This window comes from Piliocolobus tephrosceles, chromosome 18, assembly GCF_002776525.5.
Source record: "Piliocolobus tephrosceles isolate RC106 chromosome 18, ASM277652v3, whole genome shotgun sequence".
NCBI classification, from domain to species: domain Eukaryota; kingdom Metazoa; phylum Chordata; class Mammalia; order Primates; family Cercopithecidae; genus Piliocolobus; species Piliocolobus tephrosceles.
Window position 1 is genome coordinate 50,783,358 of NC_045451.1, and position 22,327 is coordinate 50,805,684.

Genomic DNA, 22,327 nt, shown 5'->3' on the forward strand with positions numbered 1-22,327 from the left:
AAATAAAATAAAATAAAATAAAATAAAATAAAATAAAATAAAATAAATCGGGCAGTTCAGTAACTGTGAATTCTCCTCATCACAAAAAGATTTTTCATTTTACAAGTATTCATCAACTACAATTGAATTACTTTAGGTAGTGCTTTCCCTGGTTTATACCTCTTCTTCTAGTTCAACTTTTACTGGTCCTAAGCATTTGTCACTTAAAAAATACTTTACCGTTTTATAGTGTTGGGAAAACTGGCTAGCCACATGCAGAAAACTGAAACTGGACCCCTTCCTTATACCTCGTACAAAAATTAACTCAAGATGGATTAAAGACTTAAATGTAAGACCTAAGACCATAAAAACCCTAGAAGAAAACCTAGACAATACCATTCAGGACATAGGCATGGGCAAGGACTTCATGACTACAACACCAAAAGCAATGGCAACAAAAGCCAAAATTGACAAACAGGATCTAACTAAACTAAAGAGCTTCTGGGCAGCAAAAGAAACTATCATCAGCATGAACAGGCAACCTACAGAACGGGAGAAAATTTTTGCAATCTATCCATCTGACAAAGGGCTAATATCCAGAATCTACAAGGAACTTAAACAAATTTATCAGAAAATAACACTCAACCCTATCAAAAAGTGGACGAAGGATATGAACAGACACTTCTCAAAAGAAGACATTTATGCAGCCAAGAAACATGAAAAAAAGCTCACCATCACTGGTCATTAGAGAAATGCAAATCAAAACCACAATGAGATACCATCTCATGCCAGTTAGAATAGCGATCATTAAAAAGTTAGGAAACAACAGATGCTGGAGAGGATGTTGAGAAATAGGAAGGCTTTTACACTGTTGGTGGGAGTGTAAATTAGTTCAACCACTGTGGAAGACAGTGTGGTGATTCATCAAAGATCTAGAACCAGAAATACCATTTGACTCAGCCAACCCATTACTGGGTATATACCCAAAAGATTATAAATTATTCTACTATAAAGACACATGCACACGTATGTTTACTGTGGCACTATTCACAATAGCAAAAACTTGGAACCAACCCAAATGCCCATCAGTGATAGACTGGATAAAGAAAATGTGGCACATATACACCATGGAATACTATGCAGCCATAAAAAAGGATGAGCTCATGTCCTTTGCAGGGACATGGATGAAGCTGGAAACCATCATTCTCAGCAAACTATCACAAGAACAGAAAACCAAACACCGCATGTTCTCACTCATAAGTGGGAGTTGAACAATGAGAACACATGGACACAGGGAGGGGAACATTACACACTGGGGCCTGTTGGGGCTGGGGGGGAGGGGAGAGACAGTATTAAGAGAAATACCTAATACAGATGATGGGTTGATGGATGCAGCAAACCACCATGGCATGTGTAAACCTATGTAACAAACCTGCACGTTCTGCACATGTACCCCAGAACTTAAAGTATAATTTTAAAAAAAAGGAAAACAATACTTTTTCTTTTCATTGAAGTCAAAGTTGGGTTGCTGAAACAAGCAAACCTACCTGAAATACAATTTCAATTCAAAATAGCATTTATTAAATGACTAGAAATGTAAAAAAAAAAAATACCGTTTTATTGGTAGGTGTTTTCTGTAATGGCCACAAATGCTTTTGGAATCAGGCAAAATATAAAAAAAACTGTACAACAGACTTCACAAAATTTGATAAACAAAAAGTGTAGGCTGTTTCCACTTTTTTGCTGCAGTATATTCCCGACACTACACTGAAAAGTAAAATGAAGACAATGATTTCTTTTCACCGAGAAGTTTAAGAAAACCAAGAGCTTCAGACTGTCCTTTTTAACCATTAGATGGCACTGGCCTGTCAGTAAGGCAAATTGCAGGAACTACCAGAAATTAACCCACAGGAGACTCCAAGGTCCGAAGTGGGAAGCAAGCATTTCATTAGTCTCAAATAAGTGGATCAGCAAAACTGAAGAGAGTGAAAATCAAGGGCTTTAGAAAGTTGTATGTACAGTTTTGCAGGACTATCTCTCTGAAATGAGGTAAATCTTAATTTACATTTCTTCTCTTTTTCCTCTCTAGAATGATTCTAATTTGCAGTGAAATTAATTACCTAGTTCCAGAAGTTCAGACCTTATTGATGACTCACTGTAGCAAACTGCTGTAAGGGGAATTCTCGATGACGTCTCTGGATTGACAGGCATTTGGTGCCAGGTGAACCTGGGTTTGATTCAATTTCACCCATTATTAACTTTCACTAAATCCAGTGACTGGCACACAGCAGATATTCAAAAAATGTCAAGTTCTTGTCCTTACACTCCTTTCTCCACTGTAAGCTCCGGGATTGCAGGGGGAAGTTCACATGCCCTTAGAGACTATTGGTCATACAGTGGATGCCCAATTTGTGACTGCTAAATGCATAAAAGTTAAACAAAAATTTACGACTTGGCCGGGTGCAGTGGCTCACGCCTGTAATCCCAGCACTTTGGGAGGCCAAGGCAGGCCAGATCACGAGGTCACGAGATGGAGACCATTCTGGCCAACATGGTGAAACTCTGTCTCTACTAAAAATACAAAAATTAGATGGGTGTGGTGGTGTGCACCTGTAGTCCCAGCTACTCGGGAGGCTGAGTCAGGAGGATCACTTGAACCCAGGAGGTGGAGGCTGCAGTGAGCCGAGACTGCGCCACCTACACTCCAGCCTGGTAAAAGAGAGAGAGGGACTGCCTCAAAAAAAAAAAAAAAAAAAAAAATTTACTACTCAACCCACCTGGGCATTAAATAATTCTCTTAAACACATGAAATTCATATCATTATTCCAGCTTTTCTAAACATAGAAAGATACTTTAACTCAGGTTTTTAAAGAATACATCTGTGCCCAAAGCAGTTAGCTAGTTTATAGATAAAACATACAAATATCTTGCTCTGAAGAAGCTTACAGTTTAAAAGGAGGATCAAACTACTATGAGGTAGGAAACCTTAATTGTATAACTGACGGCTATAAAAATAGTTCTGGGGAACTCAGAAAAGGCAAGATTACTTCCTTGTGGGGAATTCAGGAGAGGTTTAGCAAGGAGATAGCAAGGGTCTTGGCCTTGGAAATGGAAGATAATCTGTTTCTGTGCATATAGGAGGAAGGAAAACGCACAGATGAGAGGCTGCATGTGCCAGAACATGGAGATATTTGGACAAAAAATGAGAAGTAGTGTAGTCTGGCACCTAGAACTATACAATGGTGGCAAGTAGAAAATAAGGACAAAGGCCGGGCATGGTTACTCACGCCTGTAATTCCAGCACTTTGGGAGGCCAAAGCGGGCAGATCACGAGGTCAGGAGACTGAGACCATCCTGGCTAACACGGTGAAACTCCGTCTCTATTAATAACACAAAAAAATTAGCCAGGCGTGGTGGCAGGCGCATGTAGTCCCAGCTACTTGGGAGGCTGAGGCAGGAGAATGGCGTGAACCTGGGAGGCGGAGCTTGCAGTGAGCCAAGATCGTGCCACTTCTCTCCAGTCTGGGCAACAGAGCGAGACTCCATTTCAAAAAAACAAAAAACAAAAAACAAAAAGAAAAGAAGGACAAAGGGTTGAGCTGAGGTTCTTCACTGATCTTATAAGGAGTGGAGAGTCATTGCCAGCTTCTCATTAGGGAGATTATGTCGCTAGTGATTCTGAAAGATTTTCTGGCAGTACAGTGCAAGACAAAAGGCAGGAGACAGTTCAGAGATTAAAGTACTAAGTCAGGGAGACGGAATGAGGAACAGCATCAGGGGAATGGCAATGAGATAGACGGGGAGAAGTAGGAGCCTCTATGGGGACAAAAATCCTTGGCAATGCCGTGTGTGGGGATAACGGGGAAGGAGTCAGAGGGTGTCAAGGTTTTCAGTCTGAGTAGCTAGAAAGATGCAATTCCCAGAGCACAGACAGTAGACATGTTAAGCTTAGGTCCTCGGGAAAGTATCTGAGTAGGGAGGAGAGACGCTAGGTAACAGAGAGCAGGGCAGTGTGGCTCAATGACGACATGGATTGCCTGGCCGCTGGGGACGTTCTCAACATCCACACACACAGTGTCCTAAGGGCAGCATCCTCTTGGCCACTGCCATTCTCTCCCACCCCTACTTGATGTCTCCTAGTGATATATGTACTGTGTAACCCTGCACCTGCCCCATTGTGCTTGGCCAGAAAAAAAAGGGGTGAAAAGCACTGCAGGTTCCTGTAAGCGAAAGGAACCCCAGAATACCGAGGAAGCAAAGAAAGGTGATATCTGAATAAGAAATGATATGATTAATGGTGTTAAAAGGAGATGATGACTGAGCTAGTACCCTTGCCCAGTTTCTCAATAAGCACTTTTGGGGTCTAAGGAGACTGGATCATTAAAATGAGGCAGTGGGTATCAAACATTTAGTTTAATGTTTTTGTTTGCATTGTAGGGGGCTTGAAAGAGTGCTTAGATGGAGGTATTTTAGAACAAGGGAAATCTAAACGGTCTCATCTCTTCTCATCTCCATCCAAAACACTCCCCAGTCAGCCAGTTGGCAACTTCTTGACTGATGAAAATAATCCACAGTCAGGCGTGATTTCGAGGTGAGACCTGGAACAGGGCTTGGCACAGAGTAGGTGCTCAATATTTGTTGAGTGGACAAATGTATCAAGGTGTAATCAACCCAAGAGATATTTGCCTTTCAAAAAGAGGGTCCAGGCAAGTAAAATAAATCCCTACTTAGAACCTCTTACTATTTGCCTATCACTGTTTCTCAATGTGGGTGCTATAAGTATTTTGGATAGAAAAATTCTTCACATGTGCCCAATTCTTGAAGGTTCTACAGAATGTAGGAGTCTTAGTGTCCCTGGGCTTTGGGAACTAAATACCAGGGGCATCCTCAGGCACTGTGACAACCAAAATGCCTTCCCACCCCTTTGGCTCCCAAACCAATCTCCCTATGGCAGCCAGGCTGCTTCTCCCTCCCAGGTACCCCATGGTCTTTGGGCTTTTCTTCCTGGCTTTGATCTCAGCTTACCAAGTCCTCAATGCCTCTTGCCTCTCTTTATAACCAGGCAAAATTATACTTAATCACTCAAATCCTATAAAATCCTATCTCTTCTTTCTTGACCCTTTCCTGACCATCTCAACCAAAGCCCATCTTTTCATTTATTTAGTGATGCGAATACCTCCCTAAAAACACTTCCTTGGCAATTAGCTTTTTTGGGCTTCTGTTGGCTTGAAGGCCTATCTTCCTATACATTCTTCTGCCTCACTTTCTATGTTCAAGCAACAGTGAACGTTTAGGTTCCTCTACAGAACCATGAACTGTTGTTTTCAGGCCTTTGTAGATGCTCTTCTCTCTACCTAGAATCTATTTCTCTTCTTATCATCTCATTAATTTATAATTATTCTCAGATACTAGCTGGGATACCCAGTGCTGAGACAGTTGCTCCTTCTGTAGGCTCCATGGTATTATGTTTCTCTATTATTACTCTTCTTACTTTATAGTTACCCATTTGGAAGTTAACCATTTACTTGCTGCACCATTCATTAGACTGTAAGCACCATGTGGGCAGAACATGTCTGGCTTTTTTATAGTTCCCCAGTGTTTAGCACATTGCCTAGCATCAAGCAGGGATTCACTAAATAGGGGTCATGTGTGTTTAGTTTCTTTTCTTATGGACATTTCTCATCTCACTACAGACCATGGTATGAATTCTGTTGTTTCAGCTTCTTCACTCTAATCACCAAGCTTTGCATATGATAAAAACTTAATAAAAAACAAAACTGAGAAGATAGTTTTTCATCATATACAGACTATATGTTTATCAGCTGTTATCAAAGCTACTGAAATCTGTGGCAGAGTGAAAGGGGAAAAAAGCTGTGATTAAAAATTGCTCAAATAGATCTAAAAGTCCTTTATGCTTTCAATTAAAGTTCCTTCCTTCCTTTCTTCCTTCTTCCCTCCCTCCCTTCCTTTCTTCCCTCCTTCCTTTTTTTTTTGACAGAGTCCCCCTCTGTCACCCAGGCTGGAGTGCAGTGGCACAATCTCGGCTCACTGCAACCTTCGCCTCCCAGGTTCAAATGATTCTCGTGCCTCAGCCACCTGAGTAACTGGGACTACAGGCATGCATCATCATACCCGGCTAATTTTTTGTATTTTTAGCTGAGGCGGGGTTTCACCATGCTGGCCAGGCTGGTCTCAAACTCTCTGACTTCAGGTGATCCACCCACCTTGGCCTCCCAAAGTGCTGGGATTACAGGCGTGAGCCACCATGCCCAGCATAAAGTTTCTAATTTTAATTACAATTTGGCAGTTTTCAAAAATAGCAATCCGTATTCAATGTTTAATTTTTCCCATGTAAATTTTTCTGTCATAAACTCTTTTGCAAAATATAGACCAGTAATTCTCATGCTTACAACTGTCTGACAATTAGATCAATTGGGAATTTTCTATAAATACATATTTATATTGTAGTGAGCCTGCCCCAGGGCTCACTACACCCACACACCACAGAATATTAGCCTTGGAAATCTTAATCTAGCTTATCGGGGATTTCTAATAATCAGAGAGAATGTAGACCAATGAATGCTCATGTCTTTTTGTAAAGTACTTGCCTTAAGTTATAATTAAAGAAAATTTTCGTTAAGAGCCGCCACTTTCCCATTACCTACTAACTTTTAGAAACAAAAACCAATAAGAAATCCATGTTTCTAAAATCCTTGGATAATTGATTATTCTTATGGCTTCAATATTCACCATCTAATTTATACTTAAATGTATTATTTAATATGTGTTATTCAGTTGTATATTAGAACACTAAGCATAACTCTGATATTATTGATAATTTATAGATAGTTGAATCTACTTATTATGGATCAAATTATGACCTCTAAAAGATAATATATTGAAGTACTAACCACCAATACCTCAGAATGTGACCTTATTTGAAAATAAGGTCTCTGCAGATTTAACCAAGTTGAGGTCATTATTTTGGGGTATAATCCAGGACAACCAATGTTCTTATAAAATGGGGAAATCTGGAGAAGGACACAGACATACACAGAGGGAAGACGATATAAAGAGACAAAAGAGAGAATGCCATGCGCAGATGGAGGACTGGAGCAATGAATGCACCTACAAGAGGAGGAATGACAAAGATTGCCAACAAACCAGCACACACTTGGAAGAGGAAAGGAAGGAAACTGGTTTCAGAGGGAGCATGGCCCTGCCCACACCTTGATTTTGGATTTCTAGCCTCTGGAACTGTGAGATCATACATTTTTGTCATTTTAAGCCACCCAGTTTTTAGCACTTTGTTACAGCAGTCCTAGCAAACTAACACCCTACTAAATATGGCTGCTCACAGTGTGATCTGCTGCCATTAAATCCTTAAAATATAGTTTGACTTTAAAGCACAAGCTTCATTCGTCGAACCCAAACTTGAAGCAACCATCAGGAAATCTCTCACCCGTGAGCCCTCCTTGGCAATTTGGCAAGGCCTCTGAACCCCTTCTCAGATGAATGATTTCAAATTTATAAAATAAAATACAGGGGATTATCAATGAACCCAATTATATTGAAATAGTTATCAGCATTTTAAAAATACCAATTTGTGATGCAGCAATATCATGTATTTTGTTATTAACGTATCAAGTAAAAGATCTAGTAGAAAGTCTATTAGTGATGTTGAGAATAAACGGTATTTTGAGATCACCATAAGAAGATATAAAGGTATTTGTGAATTCTATTGTGATAGTCACAGTTACTGCTCACGCTACTATGGCAGTGTCTTCCCCACACTCATCATTTAAAGAAATACTAAATTTCAGTCAGAAGGTAGTTAAAATATATCTGTAATTAATTCCTTGCCATCTCTAGGAACCCCTCGAATTCTATCTGTGAACCATTTGGGAGTCGATGGATTGCAGACAAAGAACACTTGAAGAGGAAACATTCTCTAATTTTACTCAGAAAATTATTTCTTTTTCCCATTTTGATACAGCTGGCCTAAATGTGTGATAGCTATGTGGGTGACACAGCTACCTTCTGGTGTGTCTCCCTGTACTGCTGAGGAAAGCAAAAGGCCACGTATCATAGACTCCACGGCAGGCTTCCTTCTGAGTGGGGTTTGGGTTCAATCAGTATTTACATGAGATTTGAAAGAAGGAAGTGAAACAGAGCTCTGTGCCTGCGGTTTTTCCTGGCAAGCAGATGTGGATATAAAGAGCTGGGTTCTTTGTAGTCATCTTACTATGGCTCTAGTTATTAGATTCGTGAACACCAAGAGGCAAGGTACAAGCATCCACGTTGTTATGCATCCTAGCAGATGTGGCATGCATGGGTCTGCAGGTGGTAGCGAAAGTAGCGCCGTGATCACAGCAGTTTCCAGACTGTGGGAGTGGCAGTGCAGTTCCTGGTCACAGGAGAGGCAGCAGCTCCCTAAGCAGTGTGGCACTGCTGTGTGGCTTTGCAGTCATTACCGACAGCTCAAATGGGAGTCTTCTCAATCCTTCCTACACTTAGGTAGTCAGTTTAGTACCCCGAAATAAACCTATTCTTACTTTAAATAGCTAGAGTAAATTCCGTTATCTGCAACTGAACTCTGACCTAACAGACTACAATTTATATTCCTTCCAGTAAAGGACCTGTTTCCTTGGCAACTACTTCTGTCAGATGAGTTGCTTTCCTTTTTTTTTTTTTTTACTAAAAAACTACAACTGCAAACACACTGAGGGTAAAATGCTGCATTGCCCACCATTCTCTGGACAAAAATAAACATATTCAAATTTATACTGCAGAAAGTTTTACAGAAAATACATAGAACAGTCCAAGAATTTTGCTCCTGTTCCATTGGCTATAGTCACTTTCTAAAGACGTTTATTACTGCCCAATAAGGTAAAAGTATCAAATTGCTAAAGTGAAAGATATGCCTAATTTGTTTACCTGCTACTCTGTGAGTGTACAAATTGGCCTGATTGCTATATTATTTGAAGATCAAAGGTCTTTTGTTTTCATATATGGAAAGAATATGTAACTCTCAAAGTGAGCTAGGTGTCATATTAGCTTGGAAATTCTTCTTAACCAAGGAAACATCAAAGTGAGAGGATTAGTTGTTTTGCCATCCCGGAGGCTAAAAACGAAGCCCCAAATCATGTTTTAGAAAAGTTTTGTCAACCAGATGAACTTTCATTGAAAGTTACCTCAAACACCTGGGCAAAACGAAATGGATAAATAGAACATGAAAATGAACTGTGTGCTAGGCCTGGACGTCCTAATTATCATGCTCTTCCACCTGAAAGTTCATGGAAATCTCTAGACTGGATTTAGTCACGCCTTTTTCCGTTTTGAGACACACACACACGATTTTCTTCCATATCACACCAAAACTCTAGGATAGAAGGGCTCATGTTTTGGAAGTTAGAACTTTGAATACAGTGAATGCATTTCCGTTTTTAATTATTACATAGGAAAACAGTATGATTTTGCATCTAATCTCTGTTAACACGTATTTGTGAACTGTCTGGAAGGTGAACTCACATCTATATTTGCAGAATAACTGTCCACTTTATTAAAACCCATTTAGTAAACCCCTATCAGCGAGATACATACAGCGCAACCTCTTAAACAAACAGAAAACCAACAGTTTAAAATCCAATTTGAGCATAAGTACTCTAGATCCAGGGACTGAACGTCGTCTCCAGGTGGTGAGGGGTGGGGCGTGGCGGAGGGGGCGCTACACTTCCATTTTCTGTAACTTTTTAAATGAATAAGTCTTCAAACTATTACATATGTTTATTATCTTAAGTACTGGAAAACTTTTGAAACACCGACTCCATGAACTTTAAGTTAAAACTATATGTGGGTGATTCACTTATAAGTTAAGCTTTGTAAATTACACCTTTTTAAAAAAACAAACTACTTTTAGCCAACTTTTTGCACTCTAAGAATACAAGTATGTTCCTGGTTTCCCCAGTGCGCTGGCTTGTGTCGGCGGCTAGAGGAGCTGGGGAATCATAGGGAAATTCAAGGAACGTGGAAGAGGCGCGAGGCTGTTCCCTACTGCCCCCAGGTTTCTCATCCCGGAGACTCTAAACAAAGCCCCCGACCCCCAGCAACGGTGTTCCCCGCCCCAGGGCTCACTACACCCCCACACCACAGAAAAGGGCGCTGGGGCCTGGGTGACGCGGGAAGGAAAACACAACTTCGACAGGTCGCAACCTACTCTCCTGGCTCCAGCCAAGAGGTTTTTCCGAAGCCCCAGGTCGGATCTCGCCGCAGCCCGCCCGGCCCTTTCCCACCTCGGGCAGCAGGAGGGAGCGCCGGGCTGGCGGGCGACCGGGCGGGTAACGCGCACAAGGGCGGCGGGCAAGTCTGGGCGCGAGCTCTAGACCTTGCCCACCGACGCCCTCCCCGGCGGTGGCTCCCCTGCCCCGCTCCCGGCACTTACCAAGAGAAGCAGCAGGGCGTACGCGCGTCCCGGGCTCCGCGCCATCGCACCCTCGCCTCCGCCTCCTGCCGTTGCACCGCTCCGCGCGGCCGCCTGCCCCGAGCGCGCACTCGGCTCCTCCCTGGCCCCGGCCCCCCCCGGCCCGGCCAGCCCGGCCCCCCTCTCCCTCCCCGCCCCGAGGCAGTCTTCCCCGTGGCTGCCTCGCGGCCCAGCCCAGCCCAACCCAACCCTAAGGCGCGGCTCCAGGTGTGGCCGCTGCGAGAAAATGGAGCCGCGGGCCGGCCCGGGCCGCTCTCACAGAGGTGGGGCGTTCCGCAGAGGAGGGAGGCACGGGGTGGACTCCCGCCCCCTCGCACTCGCACCTGGGACCGTGACGTCCTTGGGTTGGGGACTGTGGGTGGCTGGCCCCGCCCCGCCGTTCTTTCCTTCCCGAACCCCTCCTCTCTGGAGAATGGCGGGAGGACGGAGCCTCCTGGAGGGGCTCGACCTTGGTAGCGCGCGGATTGCAGGGCCCCGGCCCAAGGACAAAAGCTCCACAGAGCAGAGTCCTGCGGCACTAACCTGCCCAGTGGCTGCGGGGCCAGGACTCCCAGCACCGCCCAAAGGTCCCGCGCTTTGTGATTGTGCTTTGGGCCTGGAGCGCAGGTGGCACTGGTGACATGGGGACCCGCGTTCTCAGGGAAGCTGCGACCGCGGTGCGTTCGGCCCCCTCTCAGGGAGCGGAGGTTGTGGAGCAGAATTTCAGATGGCTGTCTCCGCAAAGGCTGCTCTTCTCCACGGCCCTTAACTGCTTCCAGCAGGTTTGCAGCTTATCTGGCTCAGGGAGAAACAATCACCAGAGGTCAAAAAGGCCAATTCTTGGCCTGGGAGAAAACTCTGGGTTTTACGAAAAATATATATACTCTTTGATATGATTTACAAATTCTATTACACCACTAGCTAGATCAGAGGCCCCGCTCCAAGAGTAACTATCTGGGTGGCCTAGACTAGCGTCTTTGGGCCTCAGTTTCCGTATCTGTCAACTGGGATTAATACCGACCAACGCACAGGGATGTTTTGAGAACGAAATTGGAAAACCTTATGTAAAGCATTCTGCAGTGCCTAGAATTTAAGCGTTCAATAAATAATTGTTAAAATTAGAACAGTATGATTGCGAGGTAAGATGTTACATTGAAATCTTCTTGAAAAGCAGAAACTTAGTATGGGCATCCAAACACTAGAATCAGCTCCGGATTAGGAAACTTCTAAGAAATGTAACGATTGGAAGTAGCTGACGAGCCTATTGTTCTGTGCCTGCAAGGGAGAAGAAAAGACACACACACACAATACCTTTAAGGGTAAACAACCTTTATCCCAATTACATGGCAATGCGGATATAATAAGCGAATGATATACTAAGCAAATTGCAATGGGAAGGGGAGAAGGGAAAAGATATGTTTATATTTACACTCACCAGACTGTGGAGGATTTGCCACCAGACGGGGAAGCAACAGCCTGGGCTCCAGAGTCGGACACTGACTCACCAGACTACAGAGGATTCTCATGAACGCTCTGGGACCCTAGCTCTTTTTGTAACCAGTTGTTTGGCACGAGACCCAGTGACAAGGGCCCTTCCCAACTGGGCTCAAGGAACACAAAAAGGTCAGTTTGTTTTTGCGATTTTCTGTTGTTTGTCAACAACTAACAAATAAGAATAGATTAAATAGAGATTTCTTTGAAATAGAGCTGGATGAATTCCTCAAGGGGCTCACACCACCTGTTCCGGGACTGGGTGACCATTGCTCCTGTCCATGTTCAGTTGAGTTCAAATTTAATATTTAACTTTTCCTCCACAGTCAGCTTCAATTTGATAATCAACTGCAGGAAAATACCCCTACAGATACATGGGGAAGGCATAGTTGATCTAGATTACAGATACAGGGTAAACACAGGAGAATGAAAAGCAAAATTAATAACCACACCCACCATGGCTTTGCAAGGAGAGTCATACTGTGAGAATTGTCAGGAATATACCCAGAACATCCAGTATGCAGTAAGGCGCAAAGCCCTCCTTGGGTTGCAGTAAGCGTATCTAATGCCATTCCATTTGCAACACAACAGTACGCAGCTGAGCAGATTCATCTGATAACAACATACGTCCAGTGCTACTATCATTAAGAGCTTTTCTTAGAAGTAAGCTTAATATTTTAATTTGTTGCTGAAGCAGGATTACATCAGCCGCAGGGGAGAATACAGTGATAGGGTACCACCCCTAGGGAGTCAGGTGCACTCGTAACCCGGGATGTTTGTGAGCATCTAGATTACTGGGGAGGGCAATATTATCCCGGATGGTGAATGGAATTAATGGCCATCCCCAAGTGCATCTTCCCCATCCAATGTGGGGGCAGGTATTGCCACCCATAGGATCCGCATACGCAGAGGGCCCCCCCGGGGACAGCAATGGAGTTACTGTAATCATAGTGTACTCGTGTGTTATGAAAGTAGGAAAGAGATTGTGTTTCACTGGGGATAATGTTGATTTGGAGCATGTGTTGACAGTGTCTGGCAGTAGAAACCCCAGAGCACCAAGCCTTGGTTTGGTCAAAGAAAGTCCAGGTTGGATTGCAAGTGTTGTTGTTGTGGTCCCATTTGTAGCAACATAGTCATTCAGAAATGTTAGCAGGGAGGATTCTCCAAGGTAGCCCATTCCCAGCAGCCTCCAGCAACTCAACGCATAGCCAACATAGACTGCGGTTGGTTTCTTCTGCAGCGGTGGCTACCCAGTTGATGAATTTAATCTTGGCCTCAGACACAAAGACACAGGTGCTGACCATTAGTAGATAGGTTATTCCCTGTGATAACAAAAACGGAGGGGAATATGATATTGTTTCTCATCTTTAGGAAATTGTACTCTTCTTCATTTTCTGCTCCTATAGCTACAAGGTCAGCAGTCTTAAGGGTGGGACCTGATGGATACTGTACCCAAATTTTGGCTCCAGGATTTTGGCTCCAGGATCTGAATTCCCCAGTTCTGTATGTAGCCTCTGTTGGGGCAGAGATTTCCTCGGGGGTAATTGTTGACAAGGTTCCACTAACAATTGAGCAACCAGCATCTGAGGTTTTATAGCAAAAGAATCTAGAGTGGTATTGTATAAAATGACCTTTAACTCTCCCTGGTAATCACTATCAATTATACCATAGGTTATAAAGCCTCTCATTGCAAGTCTTGAACATGTTGTAATCCATTCATCCGCATTCAAGTTTGCAATTATGGTGGAAATTTTGGCCTGTTGATCTGCCTGCTGATGAAATAGTCTTCCAAGAGAAAACAGACATGCATGAGCATCAACATGGAAAACAGTGATAATGGTAGTGTGTGCCAGGATTCAGATGTCTTCCCCGTATTGTTTACCCCAAACCTCTTTGTTCCCAATTAACCATTTGTTTTGTTGCCATTGGGGCATCCAGGTAGGAAGAACATTTGCTACTGACCAAAAGTTGGTATTCAAGTGACAAATCCCTCTGGCCTCCTCCTGAATAGCTCAGAGGACCACTACTAGTTCAGCCAACTGGCTGCTCCCACCCCTTCCTTTATCAGAAATTCTTATGCTTTTTAACAGGGTTATGAGCCCTCACCTTCTAGCATCGGGTCCCATCAATGTATTTGGTAGATCCATCAGTAAACCAAGCATGTTTCTGATCCTCTGGGCTTAGTTCTTTAAAGGATTTGCCCCATTGGATGGGGGAGGTTTCCTTCTCTATCTGTAGGACTTGCTTGGTGGTTTCCTGAGCTGGCAAGTTTTGTATATCCTCATGTAAAAGTGATAGCCCCGTTGGTTTTGGCTTAGCCTGGTCTTGTATGTACCATGTCCATTTGATGATGCTACTTTCTTGGGCGTGCCCTATCCAGTGAGCTTTGGGGGAACTCATGATCCAAGTCATAATAAGAATTTCAGGCCTCATAAAGACATCATGGTTGAAGCAGAGGTGCGCCATTCCAGCAAAGCCCAATAGCAAGCTAACAATTGCTTCTAGAAAGGTGTATAAGCTTTGCCATCCTCTGGCAGTTTTCAGGTCCAAAACCCCACATGTACCGTCTTCCCATCTTGTTTCTGCGTAAGGCTCTGATTAGCATGTTGATCTAGGACAGTTACTTGCAGTTCTGCTGGCCCATCCCGTATAGGCCATAGATCCAGGACCAGTTGCACTGTTTGTTTAGCTTGTTCAAAAGCCATGCTCTCTTCCTCTCCCCAGTGAAAGTCATAGCCTTTTCTAGTGACTGCATGCAGAGGTTGTAAAATGTTACCCAAGTGGGAAATATAATGTCTCCAGAATCCAAGCAAGGCAATAAATTTCTGGGCCTCCTTTTTAGTAGTAGGAGTTGCAAATTCTAGTATTTTAGCTTAGCCTTTGGTAAAATGGACTATTTCCCTGCATTCCATAGGATGCCAAGAAATTTTACAATTTGTGCAGGTCCTTGAATTTTACTGGGGTTAATTTCCCATTCTTGAGACAGGAGCTGGGTTTTACCTGCTCCAATCCCCAGCTCACTAGTTTTTCAGTTTTACCCTGACTGGGCCACTTGAACAACTGCTTTTTTTAGCAATAGTCTGATAGCTTTGAGACTGATTAGTCAAGACGTAGGCCTGGCATTGGGCCAGGATGAGTCTGGAAGTCAGATTAGCGTTTTCCTTTTCCAGCTTACATTTCTCTTGTAGCAACCAGTCCCTATCTTGATACATTAACTTATAAGCAGTAAGCAAGCACCATCCACGCCAGGAAATTCCCTCAGTTTCTTCTTTACCAACTGGGATTCCCTGCAGCACCTCATGCACAGCCAATGGCTCAAAATGCACTAATTTAGATTCCCAATTTTCACACAGTCCAGGTCCGTTGGATCACTCAGTGACCAAGGAGGAGAAGTCGGTGAGTTCCCATCCTCCCGGGATATGGGGACCTCCCAGCCTGATCCTTGTGGTGGAAAAATGGCATGCTTTTGTTTTTGGATCCTGTTCGTGACCACAAAAATGTTTTGTGTGGGAGACCTGTGAGGGGAGAAGGCATGCACAATACTTTTAACAGTAAACAACCTTTATCCCAATGCAGAATATAATAAACAAATGATACAATAAGCCAATGATATAATAAGCAAATTGATATAATAAGCAAATTGCAATGGGAAGGAGAGAAGGGAAAAGATAAATATATATGTATATGTATATATGTGTGTGTATATATATATTTACATTACCTCGACTATGGAGGATTCATCACCAGACTGGGAAGCAACAGCCTGGTCTCCAGAGTCGGCCACTCATCCGTACACTGACAAGGAGATGTCTCATGAAGCTTCGGTGCAGTCTGGGACTGTAACCAGTCATTTGGCATGAGGCCCAGTCACAAGGGCCCTTCACGACTGAGCTCAAGTAACACAAAAGGTCAACTTGTTTTTGTGATTGTCTGTTGTTTTTCAATAACTAATGTATAGGTATAGATTGAAATAGAGATTTCTTCAAAACAGTGCTGGATGAATTCCTCAAGGGGCTCACACCACCTGTTCCAGGACTTGATGACCATTGTTTGTGTCCATGTTCAACTGAGTTCAAATGTAACATTTAACTTTTTTCCCACCCCTATATAAGCATAAAGGGTTATTTGGAGACTAGAAAGAGAGGTTGGGCATTAAATTTGGCTCAAATAGTAGAGTTCCTTCTGTGGTCCAAAGTGCCCCCTCTCCCTCTGGCAGCATCTCCCACCCTTCTCTCCCAAGTGCCAATCTTCAAGATCTAGTAAGGTAACCACTTCCTCTTTACACTCTTTCTTCCCAGGCCCCCAAGGACCACTGCCTATTTGAGCTGAGAGAAGCACATTGTCCATATGTTTGGGGCTTAGCTGCTTAGTAGATTTTCTCATGCAGTTACTTAAGTGACAGTGGCTGAATTAGTTGAGGACTTAGCTCATCACTCTGCTCAGAAGTGCCCCAACCTGTGCTGTGTACTGTGGGATACTCTCAGTAAACTTTTTTACATAATTGAATCTGGAGAAAATACGTCTCAATTTCCACTGCTTTCTCTTGAGCTAGATGGGGGTATTAGCACACCTTGGTGACACTTCTCATTTGCCATTATGCTGGGAGCACTCCTGATTTAAGAAGTGAGGCTTTACCAAATCACTTGCAGAAATAATTGTAGGAAACTATATGTCAGTCCTGCCTTACATTTGTGCCCTTGCAATTGAGTCCTATAGAGAAGTATTTATGCTTCGTTATTAAGACTTCGGTTTCTATTCAGCAATGAAGATAATCGTAGCTTCCAGAATGAGAAATAGCCAATGCAAACTTTATTTCTGTTGTATTTTCAACCTCCCCTGAAGGCTGTCAAAGTTAGTTTCAAGGTAGTATTCCTTCTATAAGACATTTTCCCCAGGACTTTGAGAGAAGGTGCCAATATGTCATCCAATGCCATAAATGTCACTCCTGAATTAGTTCTACTTTAAAAAATCTAAAACTTATGACTCAGGGAGCTGAAGGGACTTCTTGAGAATCAGATGTTTCACAGCTATCCCTCTGGCTCCTAACTTCTTTATGCTGGGGTTAGAATAAATCTCTTTTGTACATCTCTGTGCACAAAAATAAATGTAACCATTACCAACAAAGGACTAAGGATTTGTTTACAATAAATTGAAGTGCTAATAGGATGTGAAAATTTTAACTTTCATGTTTTCCTCCCCTAAGTTAGTTGAACATTATGGTAAATGTACTTTTCTTAAGACATTTAGAATGGATTGGTTCAAACATATTTTATGCAAATAATAATTACCTTTAACATCTAGATATATTAAAAATATCTACCTGAATTTATGTTTTCCAGAATACTTTGCTTCACACACATACACAGATGAGAATAATCTTCAAGTGATTAGCTCATTAAAATCACCTCTTTAATATGATCTAAAACAAAAAATACTTTAAAGGGTTTCAGAAAGATCAATGAAAATTAATATATCTCTTTTCTACTAACACTTCCTCCTTACTCCCAACACATCCTAGCATTAAATATTACTTTAAAAATGGACACTTCTTCGCTAAAGGTCTGATAAGTGGCTGACTACTTAATTCCAGTGAAAATTTCATGAGTATCTGTATTAGATTTAATGTTTCAGAGGTGAGAGCTAAATCTGGTTGCTATCCTTTTAAAATGCCTTATAAACAAATCATAGAGTTGTGTAGCTGTTATAAAAAAAGGTTATCATGGTCAGGAGGATTACTCATAGAATGTTGATTACTAAAGGGCGTATGGGCACAGGACAAAATATGAAATACTCCCAGGTAATCTGAGAAGGGAAATACAAGGAGGAATCTGTTTTTTGGTTTAGTTCTACTAGCTTATTCAATATCTACCTTGTCCCTGTTCAACAAACATTTAATTTTCATTTTATTGGGAATGCAAAATTAAATGTTTTCCTGTATCCAAAGAAACAAGAATACGTGCTTATAAAATAATATAACTATAATTACTTACAAAATAAAATAATATAACCGCTGTGGTAGAACTACACATGCAGTATAATATGAACAATGAAGAAGTTTCCCACCTCACACTTTGGACTATGGGATTAGAAAAGGCTTCTTAGAGGAAGTTTGGTGAAGTGATGCTTAAAGGATGAGTAATTGTGAACCAGGTGTTGAACCTGCCTGGGCAGAGGAACTCAAAGCATAGACGCTGTTGATGAAGAGTCAGGGCTTTCGCTTTAGCTGTGAAAAAAGCTTTCTTTTCATCATGATGACACAAAAAGGGAAATCAGAAGTAAAAACTTCTCTTTTGGTAAAAACATGTTGAATTTGAGACATTAGAACAAAATCCAATTAGAAAAGCCTAGCAAGTCATTTGAAATGAGAAAGGACAACTGCATTGCGAATAGATTTGGGTAGCAGAAATAGTCACCTTATTTTGTTCCCATCTCACTGGCTGTTCTTTCTCAATCCATTTCTTACTCTTTGCTACTTGTAAAATGTGTGTGTCTTCTGAGTTCTGTACTTTGCTTCTTTTCTTCTTACTTAGTAGCAGGTATGATTCTGTGGTCACTTCCACTGTGTAAACTTAGCTTTCTTTCTCAAGCTTGAATTATGGGACATCACTACTTGGATATTTCATGGGAACCTCACACTTTCATAATAATTTTGTAGGGATATCAAACAGCATATTGACAAAAAAGCTTTCCCTCTGATATGGTTTGGCTGTGTCCCCCACCTAAATGTCATCTCGAATTTTAGCTCCCATAATTCCCATGGTTTGTGGGAGGGACCTGGTGGGAGATAATTGAATCATGGGGGCAGTTTCCCCCATACTGTTCTCATGGTAGTGAATAAGTCTCACAAGATCTGATGGTTTTATAACGGGTTTCCTCTTTCGCTTGACTGTCATTCTCTCTTGTCTCCCTTCATGTAAGACATGTCTTTGCTTCTCTTTTGCCACGATTGTGAGGCCTCCCCAGCCACATAGAACTGTGAGCTTACTAAACCTCTTTCCTTTATAAATTACCCAGTCTCAGGTATGTCTTTATTAGCAGCACGAGAACAGATTAATACATCCTCTCTTTACTATCTCTCCAGTGCAACCTTGCTACTTCCTCATATGCCCCACTCAGTCAATGGCAGCCTTGTGAACTTGGCCACTCATGCTAGGACCTGAGTGGCATACTCTATCCCTTTTTCCGTACTCTCCGTGTCTAGTTACTTACCTCTCCTTCAGTACTCTGTGACTCTATCCCAGATGACTCACACAACCTGCATAGCAGCAATCACATTGTAGTTTATGGTTATTTTATCCACGTCTACTACTCCACCCATTTCTTTTTCTCAAAGCTGTTCCTTCTTTGAGAGCAGAGGCCATATGATATTCACAGTGGGCCCAACCCTCAGCATCCAGTACATATCAGATGATCAATTAAGATTTGTTGAAGTAAGACCACACAGAAAGGGATTAATTTTAACTGAAAAAGGAATATTATGAGGAAAAGTATTTGGAATATCCACTGTGGGTGAATTAGCAGAGGTTCTGGTAAGAAAATGTTGGTCTGTGATATGTGTGTGTACATGCATTTGCACACACACGCACACATGTTAGTTTGTGTACATGTGTTTTCTGTAACACTGCAGCCCAGGGCAGAATAAGGATGGCAGCTGATAGGTGTAAGTCAGGGTTGTAGAGTGGCCTGACTGACAGTTAAGAGGTGTAAGTATCCAGGAAAGATCAACTATTATTTTTATGTTTTTCTAGGTCCAGATTGACAACATCTTATGGAAACATCTATGTAAAACATCTATAAACAGAACTGAACTAGGCACTGAGAACAATATCACACATACAAAGATGATTAAACAAGATCTATAACAAAAGGCTGAAAGTACTAGAAATATTTAACTTGGTAAAGAATAAAGTGGTCAGGTGCGGTGGCTCAAGCCTGTAATCCCAGCACTTTGGGAGACCTAGGTGGGTGAACCACCTGAGATCAGCAGTTCAAGACCAGCCCAACCAACATGGTGAAACCCCATCTCTGCTAAATATAAAAAATTAGCTGAGCGTGATGGCACATGCCTGTAATCCCAGCTACTTGGGAGTCTGAGGCAGGAGAATTGCTTGAACCTGGGAGGTGAAGGTTGCAGTGAGCCGAGATTGCACCTGTGCACTCCAGCCTGCGCAACAAGAGTGAAACTCCGTCTCAAAAAAAAAAAAAAAAAAAAAATAGAATAAAGTGACAGTATCAGAAAAAGAATGTTAAAGTCCTAAAAATCATTTCTGTAAGGAATATATTCCTATTGCTTCTTTAAGAGGAAATATGTTTAAGTTTCAGAGGAAAAGGTTTAGATTAGAAACTGTAACTTTCCATTCCATAAAAAAAGCTTTATGAAAAGAAATGAAAAAAGGTCTAAGTATCCAGGATACTCCTGGAATTGAGTGTGGTCAGGAGGAAGACAGACAGGGTAAATGAAGCTGGAGGAGCTCAGGGGCCAGCTGAGAATAGACAGTTCGTGTCATTGGCCATGGAGAAATGGGAGAGGATCATCCTTCCCCTCAATCCTGGAGAAAGACCCATGATCCTATACCATGTAAGACAAGGCATGGATGACAGCACCAACATTTGGAGTCAGGACCTTGAAATTCTTATGGACTCTCCAGTTAAATGGACCAAGAGCTGCTTCTGCCTTAGGTGGCGAGAACTTGGCCAACTTGGGGGTGGAGGAGGCCTCCAATAAGAGAGTGGGAAAAGTTATGTTGACTTTCCCAGTTAGAACTCATAGGATAATAAAGCCCAGCAGACTAGAAGCCCTATTTTCTAGCACAGAGAAGCCAGCACGTCCTTAATGAACAGTCCCCACATTCTGGGGGAGCAAAAATAGACAGCCCTGAGATCACAGCCACAGACGTCAACATCCCGAAAGAGTGAGAGTCCCAGTGCCGTGAGTCACAGTGTCTCACTGAGCTTTCCCCACGTGTTCCTCCTGGTGAGTCAGTATACATGGACTGACTGCTTTGGATGCAAAGTCTCTGAGCCAAGCTGTTTTAAGGAAATTGTTAACATTGTTCATGAAGTAGAGGAGAATTAGGGAAAGGCAATGATAGTTGCAGAATAGGATTTGGTGCAGTAGAGGAAACAAAATGGTCTATTCTTGGGAATCAGTGGGGTGTTGAACACATCTCATGCAATCTTTTTTGAACGAAGTCACACTAGTTTAAAAATGTGATCAGAATATAATAATGCTGGATTGAGGCAATTATGAAACAGGCAACTGCCTGGGAAACCCCAGCAAGGCCTGAAGGCCCCAACATAAGGCCTGTCCCATTCACTGAGTAATGTCAGCATTCCTTCAGCAGAAGCCTTCCTTGGAGTGTGGATTACTGGAAGGGCAGCATGCTGATCCATTGTCAGTTACTTACATCTTAGTCTAATGCCACAGGTTCACCAGGCACGCCTCACCTCGGAGGCTTGCATTTGCAGTTCCTTTTCCCTGGAAGGTTCTGCTCCAGAAATGTACAAGGTCTTTTCCATCACTCTTCACTTTTCTCTCCTCAAATGTGACCTTCTCAATAAGGACATTCCCTGACTAATGATTTTTAAAATTGTAATTACCCCCGTCCCCCACCCTGCCACCCGCCCGTGCCCAGAGCTCCCCATCCTCTTTTTCTCTTCTAAAAGACTGTGTTTTAACTTATTTCTTATCTGTTGCCATTCCCTAGGATGTAAACTTTGTGAGTGCTGGGATTTTTCCCTGTGAACTGCCATGTATCCTGCAAATAAAACAGTGCCTGGCCCAATGTAGGCCTTTAGTAAATCCCAGCCGAATGTGTAAATAAATGAAAAAGTGAAGAAATTTTCAAGGTTATTTTGGAAGAGAGAGAGAGAGAGTAAAATGAGGGTAAAGGGGGAAAGGAGAAGAGAACGTTGGATTCATGGAAAGACATGAGTGACTGTCACCAAACCGGGGTGGGGTTGTGATGGGAGGCCTGGCTCACTGTGGACAAAATTGCTCTACCTCACAATTTCATCAAGGGTGGGCATTGCCAAGACTGCTGGGACAGGGTGAAGTGGAGGAGTTCAGAGGCCAGTGGAGAACACTGCTGTGTTCTTCCTCTGCTTTAAGGCTCCCTTCCTTGCAGGGAGAACCCAGGAAGAAAGCATTAACAACATGAAAAATCCTCCTTCTCCCTGGAAATGAACAAAGTGTGCATTCACTAAAGGAGTGCAACACTGGGGAAAGTTGATTTTGTCTACTCATGACAAATCTATTATTTTGGTTTCACCCTAGGTTTTGTTTATGGAAGTTCTTGGAAAGATACGCGAAATAGCAAAGAAAGAGAGCAGGGGAATCCTCGGTTGCTAACAACAGTCCTGGACTGGAATCCATCACCAGCATGACAGGGCTTGCAG

The 22,327-nt window shown here is 42.5% G+C and overlaps 1 protein-coding gene across 1 annotated transcript in view; it reads right to left on the reverse strand.

Moving 5' to 3' along the window:
* The window catches only part of DSG2 (desmoglein 2), a 66,268-nt gene extending 55,734 nt beyond the window's left edge, over window positions 1–10,534 (reverse strand). Inside the window, exon 1 of the mRNA XM_023207744.3 lies at window positions 10,421–10,534. Within this exon, the coding sequence (XP_023063512.2) occupies window positions 10,421–10,465 (45 nt within the window). The 5' untranslated portion in view covers window positions 10,466–10,534. The remainder of the gene's footprint in view (window positions 1–10,420) is intronic.
* Window positions 10,535–22,327: the final 11,793 nt, after the last annotated feature.